The sequence below is a fragment of the Symphalangus syndactylus genome, chromosome 3 (genome assembly GCF_028878055.3).
Source record: "Symphalangus syndactylus isolate Jambi chromosome 3, NHGRI_mSymSyn1-v2.1_pri, whole genome shotgun sequence".
NCBI classification, from domain to species: domain Eukaryota; kingdom Metazoa; phylum Chordata; class Mammalia; order Primates; family Hylobatidae; genus Symphalangus; species Symphalangus syndactylus.
Genome location: NC_072425.2, coordinates 93,547,817 through 93,574,265, shown reverse-complemented (window position 1 = coordinate 93,574,265; position 26,449 = coordinate 93,547,817). Strand labels below are relative to the sequence as shown.

The following is a 26,449-nucleotide window of genomic DNA, read 5'->3' as shown; positions in this document are numbered from 1 at the left end:
GGTCAATGCTCTCAATTTGATGAGTTTTTAAAAATATGTACCTTGAGTTACAAAGAAGGAAGCATACGTTTGAGAAAAATCTGCATTAATTTCACTTACTGAAACAACAACAACAGGATATAAAATGGAACGATTACTCTCTTCAAGCATGCTCAGTAACTTCTGGGTTTCTTGAAAATCAGAGGTCGTCACCTAAAAGACCAGAAAAATAAAAGGATATGAGAAGACGTTTTTAAATGACTTAAAAGTTAATTCAAGGAATAAATGGAGAGATTCTGTATAACATTCAAAATATTTATCAAGCTTAGTTTTTAATTTAGAAACAATTTTAAAGGATATCCATAAAGTTATACATGTCAAATTTTGATCTACTAATTGAGTCAAACCTGTCTCTTATTATCTACTTTGGACCAGGTACAAACAGAAAATTGAAAATATTGTCCAAAATACCACTCTTCTCATTATGGGAATTAGCTTGTTAAAAGTACTATTTCTCTTTCAAAGATAAAATCTCCAAAAACATGTAAAAGAACTCATCATAATCTCATATATAAATATTTAAGAATCAAATTAGTTCTCTTCCACATTACATTTGTTCATATCCTTAATGCTTTCAATCATTTGAATTGACTTACATTCACACAAACAAAATTGTAGCATTGATCTAAGATGATTTGCTGAAGATGTCTGCCAGCATGACACAGAGCCTCAGATGTGACTTTTACATGCTAGTAGGAAAAATCAGAAATGAATTCACAAATTAGATAGACCAAACATAAACATCTTTGTTACAAAGGAACACATAATTGCTCGAAGACAGGCACATAAAGCCTAGGACTATATTTTTTAAAAAAATTAATACATGCTGAAGTTCATCAGGCTATCAAGAAAAAGTCATTTGAACTAGGCTATGAATAATGCATATTTTAGCAAACAAGGATATAGAAAATTGTTTCACATAGGAAAAAAATGTAGACATACACAGAATATATTCTGGAACAGGCTAGTAGTCTGGTTTATCTTATACAAATAAATATTGAAGAGCATGTTGAAGGACTAAAAGAGAAAGAGTGCAGTGATGATTGCAGGCATCTGGAAGCACATTAAATAACACAGTTTTAATACAGGGAATAGACTTCACTAAACCTGAAATAACTAGAAATGGGGAAAGCAGTAGAAATCATCACAACAGTATAAGTGAGAGAGAAATAAGACTTAAACTACACAAACTATTCCTAAAACTGTCGGGGAACTTACTTCTACTACTATAAGTAGTCCGAGATTAGATTAGATTTAGAAAAGAACACACACTATGCAAACTTTCCTAGTAAGATTTTTTATTCCATATAGCTTAATATTCTAATTAGCTTCTTTTAAGATTTTTCTATCATAACAATATGAACAAAAACTTAAGAATTACTCGACAAGGGATCTGTGGTATCTTTGCTGTAATAATTCCACAGGAAATCACATTTCAGTGATTCTTACTGGTATTACATTTAGAATGCTTTACATTTCATAGTTCTAAAAATAATACAGTGCTGTTCCTTAGTAAAACATTAAACTCTGTAACTCTGTACATTATCTATTTAGTAGCTTAATTTGCTATAATTTTGACAAAATACTGGAGAATGAGAAAGGAAAGTTTTCAAGGTCTTAGCTTTGCTCGAGAAATTAGTTGGCTATTAAATTTTAAAAATTTTAGTTCAGTTTAAAATTCACATTGAGCATAAAGCTCAAAGATTTTTAAGAAAAAAGCCAAAAAGTCCATAGTCATCAACAATACATTAACACTACAATAAAAAAAGAAACCAGTATCCATTCTGCGATAGTAAGTTTGATCAAGTGATAACATCTAGATATTACAGGGAGACAACTTTTCAAAAGTCCCTCACGTATTCAAACATTTTCAAAGGCGTTAACAGCTAACTTGTTCCATACTTTCTTTGCAAGGATGTTTGTACAAATTGCAGAGATAGAGATATTTCTTCCTAGAACAGATTTATTTTCCAGTAAGATGGGGACATCTCTCTGTCTGGATTAGGCTTACTTGGCATTCCAGAGTTATCTCTTGAGGAGCAGATGGGCTGATTTGCCTGTATAAGGCCAGGGTTTCCTACTATCAAGGTTCTTTTTAAAGAACCCTACTGCCCAGCAACAACTAAGTCTAATTGCATCTCTCCATGGAAATCGGAATTCAGAAAAAAAACGAGTGCTACATTTTTGTTCTTGCTACTGCTATGGTTATAAATGGTCTTTTCTCTGACACTGTAGTCTCAGATCTTCCACCAATATCTATGATACTGTGTCAGGCTGACTTATTTGCATGCACGTAAGGTATAGTCTCACATCCTGCCAAGTTTCTGACTTCACAGATATGAAATAAGGCAACCATATCACCAGATCTTAACTTCAACAAAGATGCACAAGTGAATTCTGAATTCAGAAAAAAAAAAACAATCTTACTTTAAAATTTCCTTCTGCATGTAGAGAATGAAAACATGAGAGATATTCTGATTCAGTTTTTTTGAAGTATTAAAATAAATTTCTTTAGGACAGAGCTTAGGATCTTTGAGGACAGAAACATTCATGTTTTTACCACTAGCAAATGCTTAATAATTTTAAAAACAAAAACAAAACTTTGCCACTAGTTTTTTAAAGAAAAACATCTTGTGTCAAGAAAATAGTGTACGTTCTTAAAATGAACAATGTGGGAAAGTTCTTTAAAAATAAAAACTCATCGAAAAATACTACATAGAAATAATTACTCTGAAAGGTAAGTATCATTCCAACAATTCTCTATGAATAATATATGTAGTAACCAGGAAAGACAAATGAAGGACTAAAAGTATGAATGTTGTATTAAAATGGAATAATATGCATGTCATTTTAAATTATGTAATTTTAATGAATGAAAACCAAATGTAGTAAAACCAAAAGTATTGCTAAATTTCAGATAATTCATTTCCAGGAAGTTTAATTTCTAAAGGTTAAGAAGAGGTGCTAGGAGTAGGATAAAGACACTGCACTCTTAATGACAACTCACTTCTTTTTGTAAGTCAGTATTCATTGACTTCCTTCTGTGAGAGAAGGAGATAGCACATTTTAAGTTCTACCCATAGCCTAGGTCTGGTCAATCATGTTGTTTTAAATCTAAAAAGTTTATTAGATTCTTATTCTATTTTGTGGCCATAATTAACATTAGACATTATCTACCTTCAAGGAAAGTGACTTAACAAAATTTTCCCCAATTCTAAATTTTTCATTTTAATTCACATTATTAGATGAATATGGGCAAGTAGTTAGTTGTTTTGGAGCAATTTTTTTTTAAGAAAAGCCGTAACATTTTTAGGTTCTTTGAGTTTTTGCTTAAGAATAGTTTATCCAGGAATAAAAATTTGGTTCATACTTTCCCTCACAGATCTGCAATCACTGTGCCACTATTTTTAATTGTTACATGTTTTCCTTCTGCTTCTTATATTCCATTTGTCATTCAGCCATTCTCCATTCATTTTCTTGGATTTCAATGTCAAGCAGTTTCCCCCACCACCCCCCCCCCATTGCCCTTCCAAGTACTCATAGTGGTTACATTCGAGGTTTTTTTCTTTTGTCTTTATTACCAGAGGAAAACTTGGCTTGTGGTGATATTCTTGGATTTCACCTTCATCCCCTCGGATGTTTGTAGATAATGCTTCATTATATTTGGAATGAATACTGTAGATATATGAGGTCGGACCATCCTACATTTTGCTTGTTTATGGGTTTTGCATCTTGATGTCTTCCTGAAGTATTCTTCATGGGGAATTTCCAAATCAACCACAGTAAGTTTTATTACGAATTGTTATTTCTCAACTTTTCCTGAAAATATGCCCTTTTAGATCAAATAGAATTAGTTCAAGGAAACTTTCTTTTAGCTTTCTGAAGAATTTGATTTTTCTACTTGATATATGAAAAGTGTCCACACATTGGCTGCCTTAGTCATCTAAACACCTACTCTACTTTAGCTACCATTTTTTTTAATTGGAATATGCTGCAATTATCTTGACTTTTCTCCCCTCAGTTATCTGACTTGCTGTATTGTTTCTCTAAGAGACTAGTTCTTTAATAGTGCTGCTTTCATAATAATTTTATTTCCTATTCAATCACTGTTAATCTCTTACAATGTTGTGTTTTGAATTTTTAACCTTGAATTCAGATTCTCACTGAGTTCTTCTACAGAACAAAAAGATACAATTTGGGAGAAGGAAGAGGTCTCAGGTTTCATCCAGGTTTACTTCTTACTTATGTGCATTACAATTTTTTAAGTAGAAATTGTACTTTTCCTGGTTATTTTCTATGAATTAAGAGTGTTAAAACAAAATCAGACACTGATAGTTTTCTCTGTCTCTATGAGATGCCACAGAAAATTGAGATATTTTCTACTTTTAAAGGATTCTCCTTGGCTCTCACATTTCAGCTTCTCAATCTGCTTCTAAGTTAAAAGTAGAAGAATTATCTTAATGAACCAACTTTTGCCCCCATTACAAGGTCTGGGAGATCCACAGGCAGGGTTTAGAAGACATCAGCCAGATTATCATCTGCATTTACTTTCTTGACTGTTACTTTTAAAAATATATGCAGTAAGTGGGGCCCCTCATGTTTGTTTGGCTGCTGTTAATTTTGCTTATTTTCTATTGTTTTTAAAGCAATGGAGAAGGAAGATTTTATGAATGATCTTTATCGTATTTACCTGGCTGTCACTACTATTTTTAAGTACTTTAAGGAATTATTTTATATTTATATTGTACATCTTTAGACAAAAGGCAAGTATTCCCTAACCATTAAGAGTATTTTAAGTATTCCTAGAAGAGCTTCATTTTTCTCATTAAGAACATGTAACTTTATATACATATTACATGTATATGTGTGTAACTCCCATTAGATTAAATCTAAAATAGTGACTGACATTAAAGCCCTTCAGAGTCTACTTATATTCTACCTATTCAAATCCTAGCCACCCATTCCACTCTTCAACACAAATATTCTTAAACTCTAAAGAAATTTTTCTCTATTGTCACAAATACTGGGCTCATTCATACCTATGACAACTTCGGCCCATACTGACTTCAATATCTACTTGCTTCTTCAAAGCTATTATGTATTTCTTAAACTTTAACAGTTAATAAGATATACATTCTTAGAATACACAATTGTAGGCCAGGCGCAGTGGCTCACACCTGTCATCCCAGCACTTTGGGAGGCCAAGGTGGGTGGATCACCTGAGGTCAGGAGTTCAAGACCAGCCTGGCCAAGATGGTGAAACCCTGTCTCTACTAAAAATACAAGTATTAGCCGGGCATGGTGGTGGACACCTGTAATCCCAGCTACTTGGGAGGCTGAGGCAGAGAATTGCTTGAACCTGGGAGGCAGAGGTTGCAGTGAGCTGAGATCACGCCACTGCACTCCAGCCTCGGTGACAGAGTGAAACTCCATCTCAAAATAAAAAAAAAGAATGTACAATATAGATATATGGAAAGCACAATGCCCAGCCACATAGTGTTATTGTAATTGTAATTAAAATATATTTGTTCAGTTACATGATACATTTAAAACTGCACTTAAAGTCATTCTTTGTCTAATGCCCATAAACTAAGACAGAAATGCATACACAATATTTACATAAGTTATCAAATATTAGTATTTTTGTACTCTTGAAAAACCAAACTGCAATTTTTTTTCTTCTTGAGACTCTTAATAGTTGTTTCTAATTCTTTTAGTCATACTGCTTTCCTCCCAACCAGAAAACAATCAGTATTTTCCATGCTTGAGTAAAGAAACTTAGATTTTACCTAAATATAGCAAAGGTATCTGTGACACTTTTAATCAACAAAGACCTCAACAGACAACGCTATTAGGTTGTTTATAAAAAAAAAAAAAAAAAAAAGTCCTAAGCATCATCATATGCTGTCATTCCTGATGTTTCCACACTCAAACACAACAAATGGAACAATCTGCTGGCTAGAATTTCTTCTGTAAATATTTTGGTTCAAAGGACATTTAAACAAAATTTAAAACAACCTTCCAATGTGTTCAGTAAATTAAAGTACAACAAAAAAAAATCAAACTTTCCTTACATCGTAACAAATAAGAGTTTAGGAAAGATTTACCATAAACTAAATGCAAACATCTGTGTATTCACAATATTAATACTATATGAAGCATGGACATTAGGAATAAAGATGGATTGTCAAAAAAGTTTTCATTTCAAAAAGCATTAAGGCCTAACTAAGCCTGAAAGGTTTTGGTTCAATTCCCATGAGTCAGAGGTTCAAATCTGTGTTTCTGAAAAGTCAATCATCTTTTTACAGAAAACGTTGGCTGGGTCATCTCTGAGTCTGAATCTTCCAACTTCTAGCCTCTCTACCATTCAAACAATGGCACGAATACAGGTATAAACCAGTGACTTATAGAGAGATGTATTTTCTTTCCACTCTGCGAACATGCCAGCAATTAACATCCCTTTTTGCCTATCTAGCATTCAGCATTTACTATTTCTTAGAATAAGCTTTTAAGCTTTTCTTTTTGTATGTGTGTGCATGTGTATAGTAAAGAGCATGGACTCTGGTACCAAGATCCCTGGGTTTGAATCTATCTCCAGAACAACGTTGCTGTGTGACTTTAGGTAAGTTACATAAGTCCTGTGGCTCAGTTTACTCCTCAGTAAAATAAGTACATCATAGAATTGATATGAGGATTGGCTAAGCTAATATGTGAAGGGTAAGAGTTAACTTTTCCAAGATGTCTTCTCTATAGCTTGTCCTCGTAGAAGGCTTTAAGGAAGCCAATCCTGGTGGAGTTGTAAGCTAATAAATAAATTGGGTTACCAGTCGGCTAGGTTATATAAGCTACAGGCTGCTAACCATGAATGGTAAGCTGGTAGATCATACCAGTGGCCTTCCACTTCATGACCTGCCACCATAGGACTTAAACCCTAGCTAGCTGGTCATACTAAAGCAGGTTTGATACTCTCCCAATCCTAGATGCTAGGTAGGCAGAATAGTACTATAACCAAGGTTATGAGACATTGCACTGCTATTGGATCCCTATCTCTTATCGCACAAGGAAAAGGACTGGTGCTTCCCTCACTATGCAACTTAAAAGTCACAGCACAAAGACTGGAGTCTAACATTCAGCCCAGAAGATCCATTTGCAGTGCTACGTAATGCAGTGGACACTGCCTCTGTCTGAGTCCAAGGACTTTTCCCAACAACTACTGTTCTAGGAAGTCTAAAGCCTAATGTGTGTACTGACAAGTCATTCATCTTTGAATATATGTAAAGACCCAGTAGCATTCATGTTTTGGGTCACCTAATGCACAGTGCTATATTAAATGCTTGCTGTTATAACTCTACTCACTTCTTAACTTCCACTTTTAGAGGACCCTTTAACACATATCTCCATTATCCCTTTACATTTAATATATTATATTTATTGAGGCTTTATAACTTGCCAGAATCTATGCTAAATACTTTCAACAATTATCTTGTTAAAACTGCATAGTACACCTATGCACAAGCAGGTATTATCATCATCCTCATGTTATAGATAACGCAGCACAGGCACAAAAGTTTGCATAATCTAAGATTACACAGGCTGTAAGGGGCTAGCACTCAGACTCAGTTCGGTTTGAACTCCCAGGTCCACATACATAACCTCTAAAGCACACTGGACATCAGTGTTATTCTAGGTACTATTACATTGTCACAGATATCACAAGACCCTTACCCAGAGAGGAGTAATTCTACATGTCCCGAAGTCAACTCCAGGGGAAGGGGTGTGGGGGAGGAACATGTATTCTGGAGGAAGTCAATTAAGTACTAACAATCTTAATTGCCAGTATACACATTCCCTTAACTGTGATGTTTCTGGGTCCTGGATAGTGTACAAAGTATTTAAGAAGTGTCCTCCAATTGCAATCTTCAGATTTGATATCAAAGTAATGCCAAGTGCTTCTGACCCACTGCATTAAACATGTGCTGAGCAGTTGGTGGTAGAAGACATTATTGTGGTAAGTCTTCCTTTGTGCATCCCTCTCGCACTGTTAAAACTCACATTGAAAGCCAACTACTGTTCTGATGCAACACTACAAGGACCGTGGAATGGAAAATGACAAGCTCTAAATTTAACAAACCTTGAGCACCTAACACAAAGAATTTAAGGCTCCTGTTTTATTTTTTTATTTTATTTTTTAAGACAGAGTCTTGCTCTGTCACCCATGCTGGAGTGCAGTGGTATCCACGCCTGGCTAATTTTTGTATTTTTAGTAGAATAGGGCTTTCACCATGTTGGCCAGGCTGGTCTCGAACCTCTGACCTTAGGTGATCCACCCGCCTCGACCTCCCAAAGTGCTGGGATTACAGGCATGAGCCACCGCACCCAGCCCCGTTTTATTATACATCCAAAGTTGGATAGTGTCAACACAAATTCTAAAGCTGCAAAATACCACCCTGCTCTTCTTTCTGTCGAGTTTTCATGACAGATTATAATATAACTAAAAGACAGTGTGTAGTAGATGGGAAACGACTGGCATTAACTCATATATCATGTTTGGCAGGCATGTTCTGTACCTATTAGCGGAAATCACTAATGATATGTGAAAAAGATACAAACAGTAATATGATCCCTTTATATTTATTAGTAATGCATAAAACATTTGCAAGCTGAGAACTGGCAAGTTAAAATGAACAAATCCTATCTGTCTTAATTAAAAATAAAACAAGGTCACAAAGAACAGAGTATCTTAACCATTGATGGATTAATATAATTTCATTCATTTGACCAATATTTATGGATAGCTACAAGCCAGACACTAAATTGTATACTGAGACCACGTCAGTGACTAGACAGGTTTCTGCCCCCAAGAAGTTTATAGCCTAATGGGAAAACAAAATAAATTTTAGATGTGTATTTCTCGAATTTCAATGTCTATGGGAATTTCTGAGAATCCTATTAGAAATGCAGATTTTAATTCTTTTAGATTTGGGGTAAAGCTAAGAATAAACATTTCTAAGAAGCTTACAGTTGATACTGATATAACTGATGCCTGGATCACACTTTGAGCCAGCAAAAGGTTCTATCATTTGAATCCACATTAATCTAAAAGCCCTCTCTCATTTTGAGTAGATATTTACTGAGGAGTGTGTCCTCATCTAGCAAATGAAAGAAAACTGAAACCTTACTAAGCCAAAGCCATTGCCTTTATCTTTATTACATATATTGGTATAGCAAACATAAATGACTAAAATTAAACAATTCATTAATTCAACTTTCTTCCTTCAAATTCTTGCTAAGTTTACAACGTAATTTAATTTAAATGCATAAAGTTTTACTTTTCCTAAGTAATAAAGATGCTGCCTAAATGTACAGTCTGCCTTCAGAATCTGTTGGTTCCACAGTTAAGGATTCGAGCATGGGTCAAAAACATTTGAAAAACAAAACTAAACAATAAAAATACAAATTTATAAAAATACAGTGTAACTATATAGCATTTATATTGTATTAGGGACTGTATGTAATCTAAAGATGATTTAACATATATAGGAAGATGTATATAGGTTATATGTAAACATTATTTCATTTTATGTAAGGGATTAGAGCACCCATAAATTGTGATATTTGTAGAGCAGAAAGGTAGGTCCTGGAACCCCCATATAAATTGAGGGACAACTGTATACAGAAGTACAATTGCAGCCTGTTTCCATATTAAAATCATGTGATGATTAAATGACAATCACTTAAATTACATGATTGATATTGTACTGCAAATGTGACAATTGTTCTCAAAATGTCTAGATAAGAAATATTAAAAAGGTTCTCAACAACCTCCATTTTCCACCTAGATTTACAAAATGATAGAAAATAAAGAAAATTAAAATCAGCTATAATATGTATGAATAGCTTACTGAAGAGTCCTTTCACATGTAATCCCAAGAAAATCATGCCATAGTCTTTTAAGGAATATTCAGACACCATCCCAATATTTGTTCAACCTAAAAACTACCATCAAACCCTATGTAATAAGCAAACTATTTTTCATTAATGTATATTCCTCTTCTTTGAGAAATATTCTTGCAATATTTATACTTAAAATTTCCCTCTCATACAACTTTCCCATTATGACTTATTAGTAGCCTGTTGAATATACATTGTTTAGCCTAGAGGTTCAAAATATTTAAAAAATACTAAGGATAAATTACATTTTGAACAAAAACTCGATCATGTGACTTGTTTCAGAATTATGTATATACCATAGAATATTTTTTAAACAGTACATTTCTGACAATATTGAAAAATAGATTCAAATATGTAATATAGAATCTTACTGTAGAGTCTACAGAATACATTTTAAAAATATTGCTTATGGCTTATTTTCTTCACTCCACTAGAAGGTCCCCTCTGCAGCGCTCATTTCTGCAACACTGTCTTTCTTTCCTGACAGAAGGCTGCTCACCACCAATTTCATCACTGTTGCTAACTCCAGCTCATCTAATCTCTGCAACATCTGCTACCAGCACCTTGTCTTCCCTCCTTTTGTGAACATAGTTTTTTTCTTCTGGTTAGAAAATCAGTTCGAACTTCTTGAGTATGCTTTGTGTTTTAAACTCTTCTCAACTGTTCCCATGATTGATGGATGCCCAGAGGCTACCTCTTTATCTCCAGCAACATATTTGGCTGTTGGCCCGGTAGAGAGGTACTCCAGAAGCTTACTGGTTCATCATGCCCTCATCTTTAACCACAACTATTTATCTGACTCCTTCCATCTCCACAGCACTGTGTGAGGGATCAGTGATAAGAGACGGTGAAAGAGATGCGCAAATGGATAAATAATAAGCAGGATATGTAGAATGACACAAATATTGATGAGTAATTTAGGAGATCCAATAACTAAAAAAAAAGATTGGGGACAAGTTCATGGAAACAGTAATCAACTAAGCCTTAAAACATAAAATTTACAAATAGAGAAGGCATGTAATCCAGTAGAATAGAGTGCAAAAGAGGTAGAAGACTAATCGTTTCAAGACATGTTGAGCCACAACAGCAATAGCATTGTGACAAAAAACATCAGTGTAGATTGCAAAAGATCTTAAATGATGGATCAGGCTGTATAGACTTTTTTTTGCCCTCATATACTGAATAGTTATTTAAGGTATATAGTGCCAACGTAAGAGAGAAAGATAAACTTTTTTTAACACAAGTTGTAGGCCTTGGAAAGAAGTTTTCCAGTAACAAGATAACACGAATAATGTACTGTGGTTATAAGCGCAAAGTGGTATATTTGATTCAGTGTTCCCAGAACCACCAAAACCTTGGAACCATTGTTTAGCTAAAGCTACTAGAACAACAGAATAACCTACTTTGTGGCATTGTAAAGTAAAATTATACTACACACAAATACTTGACATAAAATACATTTCAAAACTCAATTATTAGGGATAACATAAGCTCAAAATGATGCTTTGCAAACATCATGTATCCTATAATTGGAGAAAAAAAATTAATGAAATGAAGTAAAATGACTGAGTTCTGAAACTACATTTCAATTTAAATAGCATAAGCAATTTAGTATATAACATTCTTCAAAATCAACTGTTGAAGGTTAACTATAATCTACATATAAAAACAACTTTGTCAACTTTTTGTACGGATTTTCCTTCTAAACATATTTATATGTAAAATCAAAAAATTTCCTGAGTTAAAGGCTAAGACTTGACTTTATGAATACATGCCCAAAAATTGGTGGTGGCTGGTTTCTGTTTTTATTTTGTAAGCTTAGTAAAATGGTTGTCCAGAACTTGTAAGCAATGACCTCATTCCTAAGCGGACAAGATGCAAAAGACCATTTTTACAGATTAACCATCTGGTTCCTTTAGGAAGAGTAATATTTCAACAGGTTCCTGTATTTCAAGAATATAAACAATTAAAAAGATGAAGATATGTGAAATACAAAGAAAAAATAGAGAAAATAGCATTTAAAGCAAATTATCCTAGCTCCCTCAATTAATATTTTAAAACCATGACAATCATATAAATTGTTAATTTTATTTAATACAACATCAATATAATTCATACCATCTTCTTCAACTAGGTGGTCTATCATTTTGGAGTTTCTTTCCACCTCTGGAGAATTGCTCAGGAAATCTGGCTAACATATCAAATAAACCAAATGGATTTAATGAGATGGTTTTTGGCTAGTTTCTATATTCTTTTATACAAATGCATGCACCACATAAATGTGGTGCTGTTCAGAGTGAGAGGCGCAAGAGAAAAAAGTAGCTTTCCGGTGTTATTTCACTGTTATTAACTATACAGTATTCAGGTGCAAACATATGAAAATCCTGTATATTCACACTAAACTATAATATGTATCAAAATAAGCATAAAATAACTGTTTTGGATACGTCTTAGGATGTTGCTGTGGCTTAATTTGCTCTGTTTATCTTCTCTCTGCTTTTCTTTATTGCACGTGCTATTTTTGATGTTTTGTTTGACTAATACGTCATACAGTGAATTTACTGAGGTCTATAACAAAAGGCATAGATCCATACACTGGACACAACCTTGAGGGCATAAGAAAAAAAAAAAACAAAAAACTAAGTACCATAGAACAGCCTCACCAAAATCAAAGCATGCTTTACACATGATTTTCAGTTACACCCTGCTTGTCATTTGTGATTACTCAAAACAATAATTAAATTATGTTTTCCAGGAAACAGGAAGGAGTGGATAACCAAAATACATGAAAAGCCCCTACAGTCCCTGTTTGTTCAGAGTATAGATCAGCATTCTTTAGGAAGCCCCTACAGTCCCTGTTTGTTCAGAGTATAGATCAGCATTCTTTAGGAGTTCCATTCTTTTATTACAGGAATGAATATTGGGTTGAACATGCTTATATGCATTTAGAGGCAACGTGATGTATGAAAACAAATACTGCAGAAGTTTCCTCTGTAGAACTGTACTTTTTTTTTCTTTTTTTTTTTTTTATTATACTTTAGGGTTTTAGGGTACATGTGCACAATGTGCAGGTTTGTTACATATGTATCTATGTGCCATGTTGATTTCCTGCACCCATCAACTCGTCATTTAGCATTAGGTGTATGTTCTAATGCTGTCCCTCCCCCCTCCCCCCACCCCACAACAGTCCCCGGAGTGTGATGTTCCCCTGCCTGTGTCCATGAGTTCTCATTGTTCATATGTAGAAAGCTGAAACTGGATCCCTTCCTTACACCTTATACAAAAATTAATTCAAGATGGATTAAAGACTTATATGTTAGACCTAGAACTGTACTTTTAAGAGGAGCAGCCAGCATAATCTTCTTGTAAAGGTAAACTGGATCATGTCATTTTCAAATAAAGTCTTCTCTCACTTCATTTTCCCCTTAAAACAATATATAAATGATAATAGTAGCAACGGTAACAGTAGACGTGGTAAACTCAACATAAAAAGCCTACAAGGCTGTCTCTGGGTCTGTCCCCAGCTCTTTCCTTGTCTCCTGCTACTCCCACTTCCACTCCATTTGCATCTCCAACCACTGACGCTTTCTTTCTGTGCCCCAGTGAAGCTCTTTATGTGCCTTTCACATACTGTTACTTCTGGTTTGTTCTTTAAATATATAATTATTTATTACCCTTAAAGGCTTAAGTTAAATACCACGTCTGCCAAGAGATTTCACTTACTGCCTTCCACTCCCAATCTAAGTCACTTTCTCTGGCTCTCTTACATAAGCACAGTTATGTTTTCCTTAGAATATTCATCACAATTTGACATTTTAATTTGCATTCGTTTACTTTTTATCCCCAACTGGACAATATGCTCCTTGGAAATAGGAAATCATACTTGCTCAGTTCAAATATCTAGTGACTATATCATGATAGGCATTTATTATTTGGTAAATAAACTAGAGAATTTAGGAATAAAAGACTAATCATATCTTCCTACTTATAAATTCCTTACTTCCTTCAGTTCAGTATATAGTATAAACTATTTTTGGATATTTACTGAAAACTGGGAAGAAGTGAGAGAGGTCCCTTTAAAACTGTCTGTCACCCTGATCTATCTCTGGAGAGCTCTATCTTCAAAGCTGGTAAGGTCTGTGAAATACTTCAAATTGCTGAGAAAAACAGAGGAGGAAAATAGCAAGACTGATAGCAAAGCCTTGTCCTTTAAGAATCAGTGAAAAGTGCCTGTGAATGGGGGGAGTAGGAGAGGTGCCTCTCCCCAAGTTAGCTCTTTACTTAACTTTTTAACAACCTCTTCCAGGTATTTGGTGTGTATCATTAAAGTTAGATGTTTGGTTGACCTGTAAGGTATGTTGCAAAATTCTAGTATAGATAATTACAATAAACATACCCAATCTTTTCCCTTAATTTCAAAGGAAAACATTTTTTCTTTTCATGTTAACAAAACAATCCTCCCATTATGTGTTGAGCAGCTCCACACCCACACTGATCTGCCCTACAGATGCCAGGATTTCAATAGTGGTGACTTCATCCTTTTTACACATTCCTTTCAAAGTAGGATGAAAGCTTTGAGAGGTGAAAATGTTAGAATACATTGCATTTTGTGTTTGTAAGTTACAAGCTGAAAAATGTCATGAGATAAATTTACCTTTATAAGGGAAGGGAAAAAGTATATAAAACTACATAAATCCTTTCCTAAGGGGATGTCTTTCAGACATTAGGTATTAGCCCTTTGTCAAACTTAAAAATCTCAGTCTTTTAACTCACCTTTCCTTAGAAGAATATTAATTAGTAGAGACCATTTTGAATCAACTAGCATCTACATTCACTATTTACATGATCTCAGGCAAATCAAACTGCAAGTTTCCCTATTTCTATTTGTAAAATAAAGAGGGAAATCATAGGGTTATTTTAAAGAGAAAAGAACTGCATAGTACTGATACAGACAGGAGACAGGTAAATACTGGGTAGAAGAGGGCAGTTCCCGGTGAGGGCCACACCCTTAGGCCTGGGTACTGTGGCCCAAAGTGAGAACATGCATTCCTGTTTCCCACTCAAATGCTGCTTTTTGGCCCTCCCTGCCTCCCATCTTGTACCCATAAAAAACCCCAAGCTCCGCTAGCAGAGTGATGGCAGAGGGGCAGCAGGGCAGCAGAGTGGAACAGCAGAGGCTAGAAGAGAAGCAGCAGTTGTCAAAGAGAAGCAGTTTGACTTCAGAGGGACGGCTTAAAGGTGGGACTTCAGAAGGACGGCTTGACAGTAGGACCTCAGAGAAGAGTTCAGCAGGGGACAGCCAAACTCCAGGGGAAGACCACCTTTCCACTCCATCCCCTTTCCAGCACCCCATCCCACTGAAAGCCACTTCCACTCCTCAGTAAAATCCTCCACATTCACCACCCTTCAATTAACTGATGCAGCCTGATTCCTCCCGGACACCAAACAAGAACTCTGGTACCAAGAGGGCTGGTGCAAAAGGTTGTCATCCTACTCTCCACTGAGCTATTAAACACTCAAGCTGTTTGTAGACAGCAAAGGTAAAAGAGCACAATGTAACACACATCCTCTGGAGCTTCAGGGGTCATGGATACCCCGCTAGATGCTGCCATGGAGCCGCATGAAGTTCTATTCCTGCCATCGCGCCCAGAAGGACTTGTCCTGGCCCCTGTACATGCTCACCTGCATGATCCCTGTCCCATGAGAGGTGGAGAGCTGTGGGCTGAGTAAATGAGCCAACCCCTTAGCCAGTCCTGCGAAGGGGCCAGGGGAACTCCCATTTCAGTACTACCCCTGACACTCCATAATCAGTGTTGTGGCTGTTTTTTATTTTATTTTATTTTTGAGACGGAGTCTCACTCTGTCGCCCAGGCTGGAGTGCAGTGGCGCGATCTCGGCTCACTGCAACATCCGCCTCCTGGGTTCACGCCATTCTCCTGCCTCAGCCTCCGAATAGCTCGGACTACAGATGCCCGCCACCACGCCCAGCTAATTTTTTGTATTTTTAGTAGAGACGGGTTTCACCGTGTTAGCCAGGATGGTCTTGATCTCCTGACCTCGTGACCCACCCACCTCGGATCCCAAATTGCTGGGATTACAGGCGTGAGCCACCGTGCCCAGCCTATTGTGGCTGTTTCTAAGAGAAAGCATTCTCTTAAGTTTGTGTGGCATAACAGGTTTTTAAACTTTTAATTCTTTTTAACCAAATTTAGAAGCCAGGGAAGGCTTAGCAGGAACGATATCTCCCTTCAAGGTGAGCCAAGATTCTCTGAGTAAAATAACAGGACACCCACAGTTCAGTTTTAGAAGTTCTACATTAGCTCCTCATTAAAAATAAATAAAAAGCCTAATTTATCTCCAAAAAAAGAAGATATTACAATTAAGAAATTTTTGAGGAACGGTGATTTTCTTACTTTTGAATATATGAATACTTCTTAGTTTTATTATATGAAGGAAATCCCTAACTTCGTCAAACCTAATTTTTTAAAAATTCCAAATTTACTATGTCTGTCTATATTTATAGACGAATTAGATACTTGAAATTAAAAGAGAAATTTAAGTGCTCTTTAAAAATTATAAATGGCCAGGAGAGCACACAAAAAATAAAGGGGAGAAAGTTTCTGGAAACCTAGAAATATGATTTTAGTCTTTGAATCTCTGCAGACCCTTCATAAAAACAGAAAAAGCAAAGAGGATATCAAAGCCAAAAACCTATAGACATTATCTACTATAAAACCAATATTTGGGAGGCTGAGGCATGAGAATCATTTGAACCTGGGAGGTGTAGGTTGTGGTGAGCTGAGATCACACTACTGCACTCCAGCCTGGGCAACTGAGTGAGACAGTGTCTAAAAAAAAATAATATTAGTGGGTATGGATAAATTGGTAGCACATATAAAGACACACAGTTTAAGAAACTGTAGAAAAAAATGGGAGTAAACCAAGAAAGACAGAAAACAACAAAATCATCATCAGATACTTTCTGGATACCTTAGCAGGCCATTCCATTCTGGGAATAGCAACAGAAACTAGGAGAAACCTTTGTAGGCTTTAATTCAAAGTTAATAACAAGGAAGCCACATGAACATTCTCTGCTAGGGATAACTCGGGGTCTGGGTCCAAAGCACATTCAAAACCAATAAACAGAAGCACCGTAGTATGTTAAAGCACCAGCCTAAGAAGTCTAGATGGACCAAGGGAGGGGCACTAGGAATAAAGAAAAGAGAAAGTACAGGCAAAGGAGGGCCACGGAGGTGTTATTTTGACTCATCCCTTCCTCCTAAAACTAGATAAAACTCTTTTACTTAAAAAGGAACAATAGGGCTAGGTGCAGTGGCCATGCCTGTATTTCCGCCCTTTGGGAGGCCAGTGTGAGAGGATCACTTGAGGCCAGGAGTTTGAGACCAGCCTGGGCAACATGTGGAGACTCCTGTCTCTACAAAAATGAAAAAAAAAAATTAGCTGGGCATTGCACTGTGTGCCTGTGGTCCCAGCTACTTAGGAAGATGTGATGGGAGGATCGCCTGAGCCCAGGAGGCCAAGGCCAAGGCTACAATAAGCCATGATAGTACCAGTACTCTGTCACCCAACCTGGGTGACAGAGCAAGATCCTGTCTCAAAAAAAAAAAAAAAAAAAAAAAAAAAAAAAAAATATATATATATATATATATATATATGAATGACAGAAAGAAAGAATAAAAAAAGACTAAAGAGCAAAATAATGTACCTACAGAAACACATGCACGTCAGAAAGACCCAGTCATAAAATAAATGAAGACTGTAACCCCATATTTAATAAGCTAAAAGAAATTAAGAAAATGACAGAACTATAAAAGTCAGACTTGGAATAACTTAGAAACAAGGTGATGAGAAGAGAAAAAATTTAAAAAATATTTCAGAAATGAAGACTAAATTAGAAAAAACACAAAAGGTAATGACTGAACAGAAATAAAAGATGGGAAGTAAGAAAATTAAGGAGAAATTAAGAGATTAGAAAAACTCAAGAGAATGTAATAGCTGTGGATGGCCAAAGAACATGTAAGCTTCATCCAACAGGAATCTCTGAAGAAAACTGAAGTAACCAAACAGAAAAAACTAAAGAAATAATGTCAAATAAAAAGATTTGAAACTACACAGAAGAATCCACTATGTACCTAGCAATATCAGCCAAAATGACTATAATTAAGAAAACCGTAGTAAAACAAATGGACTTTAAAGGAAAAGAATTATTTGAGCATCCAGGCAAATAGACTAAATCACTTACAAGACAAAGAAAGTCAGATTTTCATCACACTTGACCAAAATACTTTATGACAAAAGAAAATAGATTGGCATATCGAAGATACTCAACAAAAAATTACTGAATTAAGATTGCTTTTAATCTAGCCAAAACCACCTTGAAGATTTTGAGCAAAAGAATAATTTTATTCACATGGAAGAACTCGGGAATACTGTGCCCATGAGCCCTCACTAGAGCATCTATTGGAGGATTAGTTCCAGAAAACCAAAATGATTTTTAAGAAATCAACATATGGATTTGTAGTGGCTATTACATATATACTTACTTATATGACTAAGAATAAACAATTGTTTGAGGGAGATAGTAGGTAATGACATGAATGTAAGAATGTACACAGTAAGAAAGTTCGCTGTCATCTTTCAGCTATAAAGTTTAAGTTAAAGCATACTAATTCAAATTAGATTCTTTAGAAAGGAGGAGGTACAAGATACTGGTTAATTTGTTAATTTTAACAACTCATGTATCCAGTACAGCACTGAAGTATGGGAACTAACAGTCTGTACTATCTAATACTGTCACACCACTCTGCCAACTTATCATTGAAAGTTTAATTATAGTTCAAATCCATTGAAAATGTACTGCATGCCAGATGCTTCTCTAAGCACTTTAAATATATTCATTTTATTCAACTCACCCAGCAACTTTAGAACACAGATGTTATTAACAGTTTCAATTTACAGATAAGGAAATTAGGAAACAGAGCTGACATCCAAAGTGCAAGCAGTCTGATATCAGAGCCTATTCTCTTTCCAACTGTGCTATCATGATAAAATTACACAGCCAATGGGCAGGGTGGAGGCTGAGGCAGGAGAATCACTTGAACCCAGAAGGTGGAGGTTGCAGTGAGCTGAGATTGCACCACTATACTCCAGCCTGGCAACAGAGTGAGACTCCATCTCAAAAAAAAAAAAAAAAAAAAAAATTGCACAGCTAAAATCAACTTTTACTCTCTACTTTTGATGAGAATTATGTACGTTGTCAAAAGGTCATCAAATATTGAACATAAACTCGGATTAGAAGTTATATATTTTAATGAAAACAGGGAAATTAATTAAAATGTATAAAAATAAGTGTGGAAAACAAAATACTTGAAAGTTGTCATAAAAATGATTAATGGCAGTGCTCAGTGGTAAAATTATAAAGAGTTCCTATAGACACCCTCACACTTACTGCATCTTCTATTTGCCTAGCCCTAATATTAAATATGAGTTTAACTAGGAAGTTGGTCACTTCACATTTACTTGCTTTTCCAATATCATGATTATTTCACCTTTTGTCATCATGTCTCTTATTTCTCCCTCCCTCTTCATAATCTCTCTAATCTTCATAGAGTCTACAAACTTTACTAAGCATCTAGCATGTGCTGGCCACTATGCCTCTTAAGACAAGTATCAGCCTTAAGCTCGGGAATGCAGGCATCAGGCAGGGCTTCCTAAAGGTCATCACACATGGACACTGGAAAAAAATCCACAAAAGGAATGAAAAGGGGGATGGAGTATGTTTCAGATCCTAAGTGCTGGCAGACCAAAGGATCTCATCGAGGCAAAATAATAAGAACACTACGATTAAGGGATTTTTATGTTTTTTTTTTCAAAAAAGATATCTTTATACTATAAAATTTTTGGCAATCAAAGTTTATCAAACTCAGTCTTTGAATACTTACATTTAATTCACTTTTCAGCACTTCTTCAAGAAGATGACCTACATGTTTGTTATCTTCTTTTGTATCCATAACTACACAAATCTCCTGGGAAATTCTCTCTGAAATTAAAAAAAAAGTTTTAAGTTTCAAACAAAACATGTAACAAGGCCCTAGGATGCTGAAACATAAACTTACTTGATGTTCTTAGCTGTTGATTAAGAATAGGGAGGTTTTGATTTCAGGCCAAGTGGAGTAATCTGTGTACACACTGAGATGGCCTTGATTCAGTTTACTACCCAAGTCCATATATCTATCCATTGAACTCTTTGTGGGTGAAGAACCAGCCATTGTGCAACTAACAGAAATAAGATATTTTAGGATGCATTCGGAAGGGAGTAGAGGTGACAACCATTTGAAGTTCAACAGTTCAATCTTTCCATGTTTATAAGGAGTCTCCCAGAACCTAATAGATTTCCACTTCTCAAAGAGATTCACTCTTTAGGCCATAGGTTATCTCCTGTGCACAGATTCAATGTGCCACCCAGTGCCTTGGTTAAGTACATCGTGTTCCTTGACATTCCTCTAGATTTTCAATTCAGTACAATTAAGTTCCTGTTTTGACTATTGCACTAACAAGTAAAAACAACTGAAAGAATTTTCTTCACATCTGAAAGGCCTGAGATGGTCTGATTTAAAATTTATAAACTATGTGACACAGTGATAGTCACCTCTGGAAACCCTGGATGCATTCTTCCAAAAGATATGAAGTCCTCCTCTACAGCAGGCAAATCAGAAGTTACCCTGATTCAAGGTAACTTGACCTCTTGTTTTCATGATACAAAGTTCAACCATGAGCTGAAATCTGAGTAGAATTTTTCTTAATCCACATCTTTCTGTCTTATAATTAACAGCAGTTCTTCAAAGTTTCAGGCATCCTATATGGAAATTGCCTATATAGCTGCCAGTTAAAGAGCCATTACATAGCATTATATCATGGATAAAGAAAACAAAGCCTAATTTTAAGATAGGATTCCTGAATCAAAAGTATGTTTGATTAACTTTTGACCCAACTGCTTCTTACCTGAGCAACTCTGTAAAATACGGTCCATATAAGTCACTGATGTAGCAATAGCTAATAATTATTTCAAGCAAAGCTAGGGAGAATAGGTTATTGAAAATAATACCACCAGTTAATAGCACTGCTATTACTACCTCCTACTTAACAAGAATATTATGTATTCCAGGAGCTATATGCTATATATGAATACTAATCCTCATGATGACCGTACAAGATTAGTATCATTCTGAATCTACATAACAGATTCAGGAAGCTTGAATTCAGAGAAGTAATTTGCCCAAGACCACAGGGACATGAGTAGTAGAAAAAGGATTCAAATCCAAAAAAATAAATCTGTAATTCTAAGTTACATGATGCTAATAAAATTCAACATAATTAAAACACAAATGAATGTTTTAGACAGTAAATGCTACAGAACATCATTCTGGATGGAGAGAAACTGGAGACAAGATCAGATAACTCTATAATACAATGAGCTAGGAGCTCACTCTTGAAAGGGGAATAGATTTTGCTTAGGAAGGGAGAAAGGAGCTTTGCAAACAATCAGAAATAAGAAAGAAACAAGATTTTAATGTGTATTGAGGTAGGTAGTCACATAAACACAGTGTGACCAACAACCAAGAGAATTACTTGAAAGCTATATTAGCTTGTTTTCACACTCCTGATAAAGATATACCACAGACTGGGCAATTTACAAAAGAAAGAAGTTTATTGGACTTACAGTTCCATGTGGCTGGGGAGGCCTCACAATCATGGCAGAAGGTGAAAGGCACATCTCACATGACAGCAGACAAGAGAAGAGAGCTTGTGCAGGGAAACTCCCCTTTTTAAAACTACCAGATCTCATGAGACTTACTATCATGAGAATAGCATGGGAAAGACCTGCCTCCATGATTCAATTACCTCCCATCGGGTCCCTCCCACAATACATGAGAATTCAAGATGAGATTTGGGTGGGGACACAGCCAAACCATATCAAAAGCCATAAAATGATTTAGTAGTGAGTTCTAAAGTGGGATACTTAGTGAGATCAAATCAAAGGGATCCCTTGCTGTCTTGGAAACTAGAGTGTCCTAGGCCTTTCATTTAGAAGTTAACTCATAAAAGCAGTGGCTTTTGAAAACAAAGTTAACCCAAACTTATACATCATGAAATTACATGTTTAGAGAAATCTGGGCTTTGTAATGTCTTAGGCTAAAGCCCCAACAGTTTTATTTCTGAAAGCTCCTCATGAAAACATTAGGACAACCAAGAAATTTAATGTTCAAAGTAATCTGCAAATGCAACAATTAATGTGATGGTGCCACATTTATATAAATTTGTAAAATAATGCATAACATTAAGAATAATTTTTTAATACAAAACAGCATATGTAGGTTTTCCTTGCCTTGTTTCATCACATATCCCTCTTCATAAAATACTAAGCTCTACCCAACATGTGTACAGTAATAAAACTGATATATTACTACCAACTTACAAAAATGAAATATTTTTAAAAAATGAATTCAAAATCTATTTGCTGGCCAGGCACAGTGGCTCATGCCTGTAATCTCAGCACTTTGGGAGGCCAATGTGGAACATCATTTGAGGTCAGGAATTCAAGACCAGCCTGGGCAACATGGTGAAACACCATCTCTACTAAAAATACAAAAATTAGCCGGACATGATGGTGCACTCCTGTAGTCCCAGCTACTCAGGAGGCTGAAGCAGGAGAATCGCTTGAACTCGGGAGGCAGAGGTTGCAGTGAGTCAAGATCACGCCACTACACTCCAGCCTGAGTGACAGAGTGAGACTCTGTTTCAAGGGAAAAAAAAAATCTATTTGGCATTTATCCTATGCCATGTTTCAGTTACCCTAAATAGAAAACATTTGTTGTTTAGGAGTCTTTCATTGCCACATAAATTTTTACCATCATTTCCACAAAAACATCTGTTGAGTTTGGTATAGAAATGACATCTTTAAAATAACAAGCCTTCCAAATGAACATGATTTGTCCCCCATGTCCTGAAATCTTTGTTTCAATAGTGCTTTGTAGTTTCCAGTGCAGACCCCTTTCATCTTTTGTTAGATTTATTCTTAATTGTTTGTTGATACCACTATAAACTGATTTTTAATTTCCTATTTGTTGTTATGTACAAAAATACATTTTGACACAGACCTTGTATAGTCAGTAACCTTGCTACATTTACTTATAAACTGATGTTTTATAGATTTTAAACTCGGCATATACAAACATGCTGATGAGTGATAAAGTTTTATTTCTTTCCAATCTATAATTTTATCTGATAATGAAAAATTTCAAATACTGGCTCTATGCTCATGAAAAAAGTTAGCCTGTAATTTACTTACTTATAAGGCTCTGTCATATTGCCATTAAACAATTATACTATTCTCACATGAGTTGGTAAGTGTTTTTCCTACTCTCTAGAAAGTGTGCAAGATTGGTGTCATGTCTTCTTTTGAGTGGTTTTGTAGAATTCACTGGTAAAAGCCAACTGCTTCTTTGTGGGAGAGCTTTTAATAAAAATTCAGTATCTTAAATGGATGAATGATTATTCACATTCTCTATTTTCTGTCTCAGGTTAGTAAGGTGTATTTCCCTAAGAATGTGTTCATTTCATCTAAATTCTTATTAACAGTAGCATAACGTTGTTCATAACATCTTAATGTCTGTACAATTGTATTGATTCTTTTTCATTTCTGATACTGATTACTTGAGCATTCAATATTTTTCATGATCACTCTTGCCAAGGTCTTACCAATTTTATTACTATCATCCGAGGAAATCATGATTGATTCTGTCTTACATGTTTGTTTTCTAGTTTATGAGTTCTTAACATTTTCTTCAGTATTTTCTTCCTTCCACTATCTTTTGAGTTTTGTTTGCTGCTTCTCTTTTTGAAAATGTTTAAGTTGCTGACTTTCTTCCTTTTTTCTACTATTTACATTTAAGGCTCTAAATTTTCCTCTAATAACAGCTTTAGCTGTACCTCAAACATTGTGATATTTTCACTCAATTTAAATGACTTCACGTTTAGTTTAAAATATTTCATTTCTTTTCACTTGCTTTCATTTAGAATCATATTATTAGAAACATCTAATTTCTATTGTGGTTTCTTATTTCATCTATGGATTATGTAGAATTTTATTGTTTTTATTAGAATGCTGTGTAACAAATTACTATAAATTTGGTGGTTTAAACACCACCCCATTAAGTAGTTCACAATGCTACAGGTCAAGAGATGGAGGAGGAGAAGGAGAAGAAAGGGTGACGGAAAAGGTGAGAAGGGAGTACATGCACAGAAATGATAAAGTAAATGAGGCAAAATGTAAACAAGGTAGGTAAAAGATAGGGAAGCTATTTGTGTTATTCCTGTATATTTTAAGTTTGAAAGTTATTAAAATAAAAAAGCACCCTCTCCTAAAAACAAAAATTAAGACAAAATATATGAAGCTATATTCATAGGAGACTTTAAAGTTCACCTCTCTTAAGTGAGCAAAACATAAGGATGTAGATTCAAGGTAAAGTAACATCATAAGAAATATAGTGGATCTGTTATTGTATTGGTTTCTATATTGTCAGCTAATCTCAGCTACTTGCATTCCACGGTGGTCTGCATCTGAGAGGCCAATTTCTTACAATGTCTATGGACCCAATCAATATGTCCTTTACTACTACTGATAAATTCTCAATCTGTCTACATTCAAAGATTAGACCACATACAAAATCATCATCAATTTCTAACTTGATGGTTATCAACTAGTTGCACATCAGAATCAACATAAATATCTTGTTTTCCTTTCATATTTTCAAATACATATGCCTAGTGCACATCAAACAAGGTACTAGCCTATATTTTTGTCCAAAAGTTATTCTGATGTATAGCCAGATTAAAAACCTCTGCTTAGCTATTGCACTGATTTTTTATGATGTAGGGATTATAAAAGGGTCTATCATATATAGAACCTTTATAAATATGGTTTCATATATATGATACAACATTTATATTTTATATATGTATAAATATGATCTACTGATCTACCATATATATATATAAATGATACTATCTATAGAGATCTACCTATTCATACCTATATAGTATCGTTTATTTTATGTTATGAAAGTTTTGTATGAAAGTTATTTAATAACTTCCCAACTTAAAAGATACAAGAACACAAATAGCTTCCCTTTTATCTACCTAGATTCAATAATATATCATATATATCATATATGATATATATGACGCTATATAGATGATACTGTATCTATGGGTATAGATAGGTAGATCTATATATATATATATAAATGATACTATGTGTATATATGTATCTATATATACTATATATATGTGTGGGTGTGTGTGTTTATATATAGTAGGATACATACATATCCTACTATAGCTTATTACCTAAAATGTAATAACTTTGGGGGTAATTTTCCAGTTTTCTTTAATCTGCTGTGTGGCAATTGGAGGATGGTGAGTTTAGTGAGATAGAGCTGTGTTCAGTCACCCATTGCACAGAGACTTTGATATTTCTGACATAAAACTATTTTAAAAACCTAAACCCACACAAACACTACTCTTATCTGCACGTCTCACTGGGTTTTACGATTAAGCAATCTCTAACCTTTATAAAGGTGATATTAAATAAGGTAACATATTTAATAACTACAGATATAGGAGACTTGATAGGCATTCAATAATATTTGTTAAATTGAGGGAAATACAATTTTTAAAATTTTATACAATTTCAATTCTATATTGGAACAGATGCCAAAGTAGCATATTGATACTTTGGCAGCATTTTGCATGTATGAAATGAGAAGAGACCAAGGAACTATTTCTATGCAGAGTCAAATTTTCTTTTATTTTTTAAAAGATTATTAGGAAGCACACATCTGTAAAAGGGCAAATCAAGGGCAAGGAGATGGACTTGAAAAGTCTTTTCATTTATTGATGCCTTCAGTGTGTTAGGCATTGTCCACTCAAAATTAAGAAGTGACCTCTGCTATTAGTGAATTTTCCAACTAGTACAATGATTTTAAGATTCATCCCTCAGTATAATAAAATATTGTCATTTTAAAAATAGACATATGTAAGAGGAAGGCAGGAGATGTGTGTAAAAGATTACACTTGGAGATTTTAATAAGGATTAGATAATGCGTAAAATTATTTCTAGTGCCTGGTACAAGAAAACACCTAATAGATGACAGAATTATTGCTGTTATGGACACATATATTCAATAAGAACATAAATTGAAATAACTTTGTCCACTCAAAATATGATCAGTTTCTGACTTCAAATTAATCTCTTTTTTATAGTCTTAATATTTCAGGGTTTGGTAAACAATCCATATCAACTGCATCCCACTAAGGCTTTGTTTCAAATTTCACCAAACATGCCATAATCATATGTGACAATGGAATATACATTTTG

At 34.9% G+C, this 26,449-nt stretch overlaps 1 protein-coding gene and 1 long non-coding RNA gene across 4 annotated transcripts in view; one reads left to right on the top strand and one right to left on the bottom strand.

Moving 5' to 3' along the window:
- The window catches only part of LOC129479440 (uncharacterized), a 60,868-nt gene extending 48,656 nt beyond the window's left edge, over positions 1–12,212 (top strand). Inside the window, exons 3-5 of one of the 2 annotated variants that reach the window (XR_008656679.2) lie at positions 3,624–3,821; positions 7,963–8,047; positions 10,478–12,212. This is a non-coding gene — a long non-coding RNA (uncharacterized lncRNA). The remainder of the gene's footprint in view (positions 1–3,623; positions 3,822–7,962; positions 8,048–10,477) is intronic. The other variant, XR_008656680.2, reaches the window with a different exon arrangement.
- CRPPA (CDP-L-ribitol pyrophosphorylase A) overlaps positions 1–26,449 on the bottom strand; it is a 336,452-nt gene that overhangs the window by 174,193 nt on the left and 135,810 nt on the right. For both annotated transcript variants that reach the window (XM_055272530.2, XM_063637045.1), the window contains exons 6-8: positions 19,953–20,050; positions 636–728; positions 100–192 (exon numbers count right to left, since the gene is read on the bottom strand). In XM_055272530.2, the coding sequence (XP_055128505.1) occupies positions 100–192; positions 636–728; positions 19,953–20,050 (284 nt within the window). The remainder of the gene's footprint in view (positions 1–99; positions 193–635; positions 729–19,952; positions 20,051–26,449) is intronic.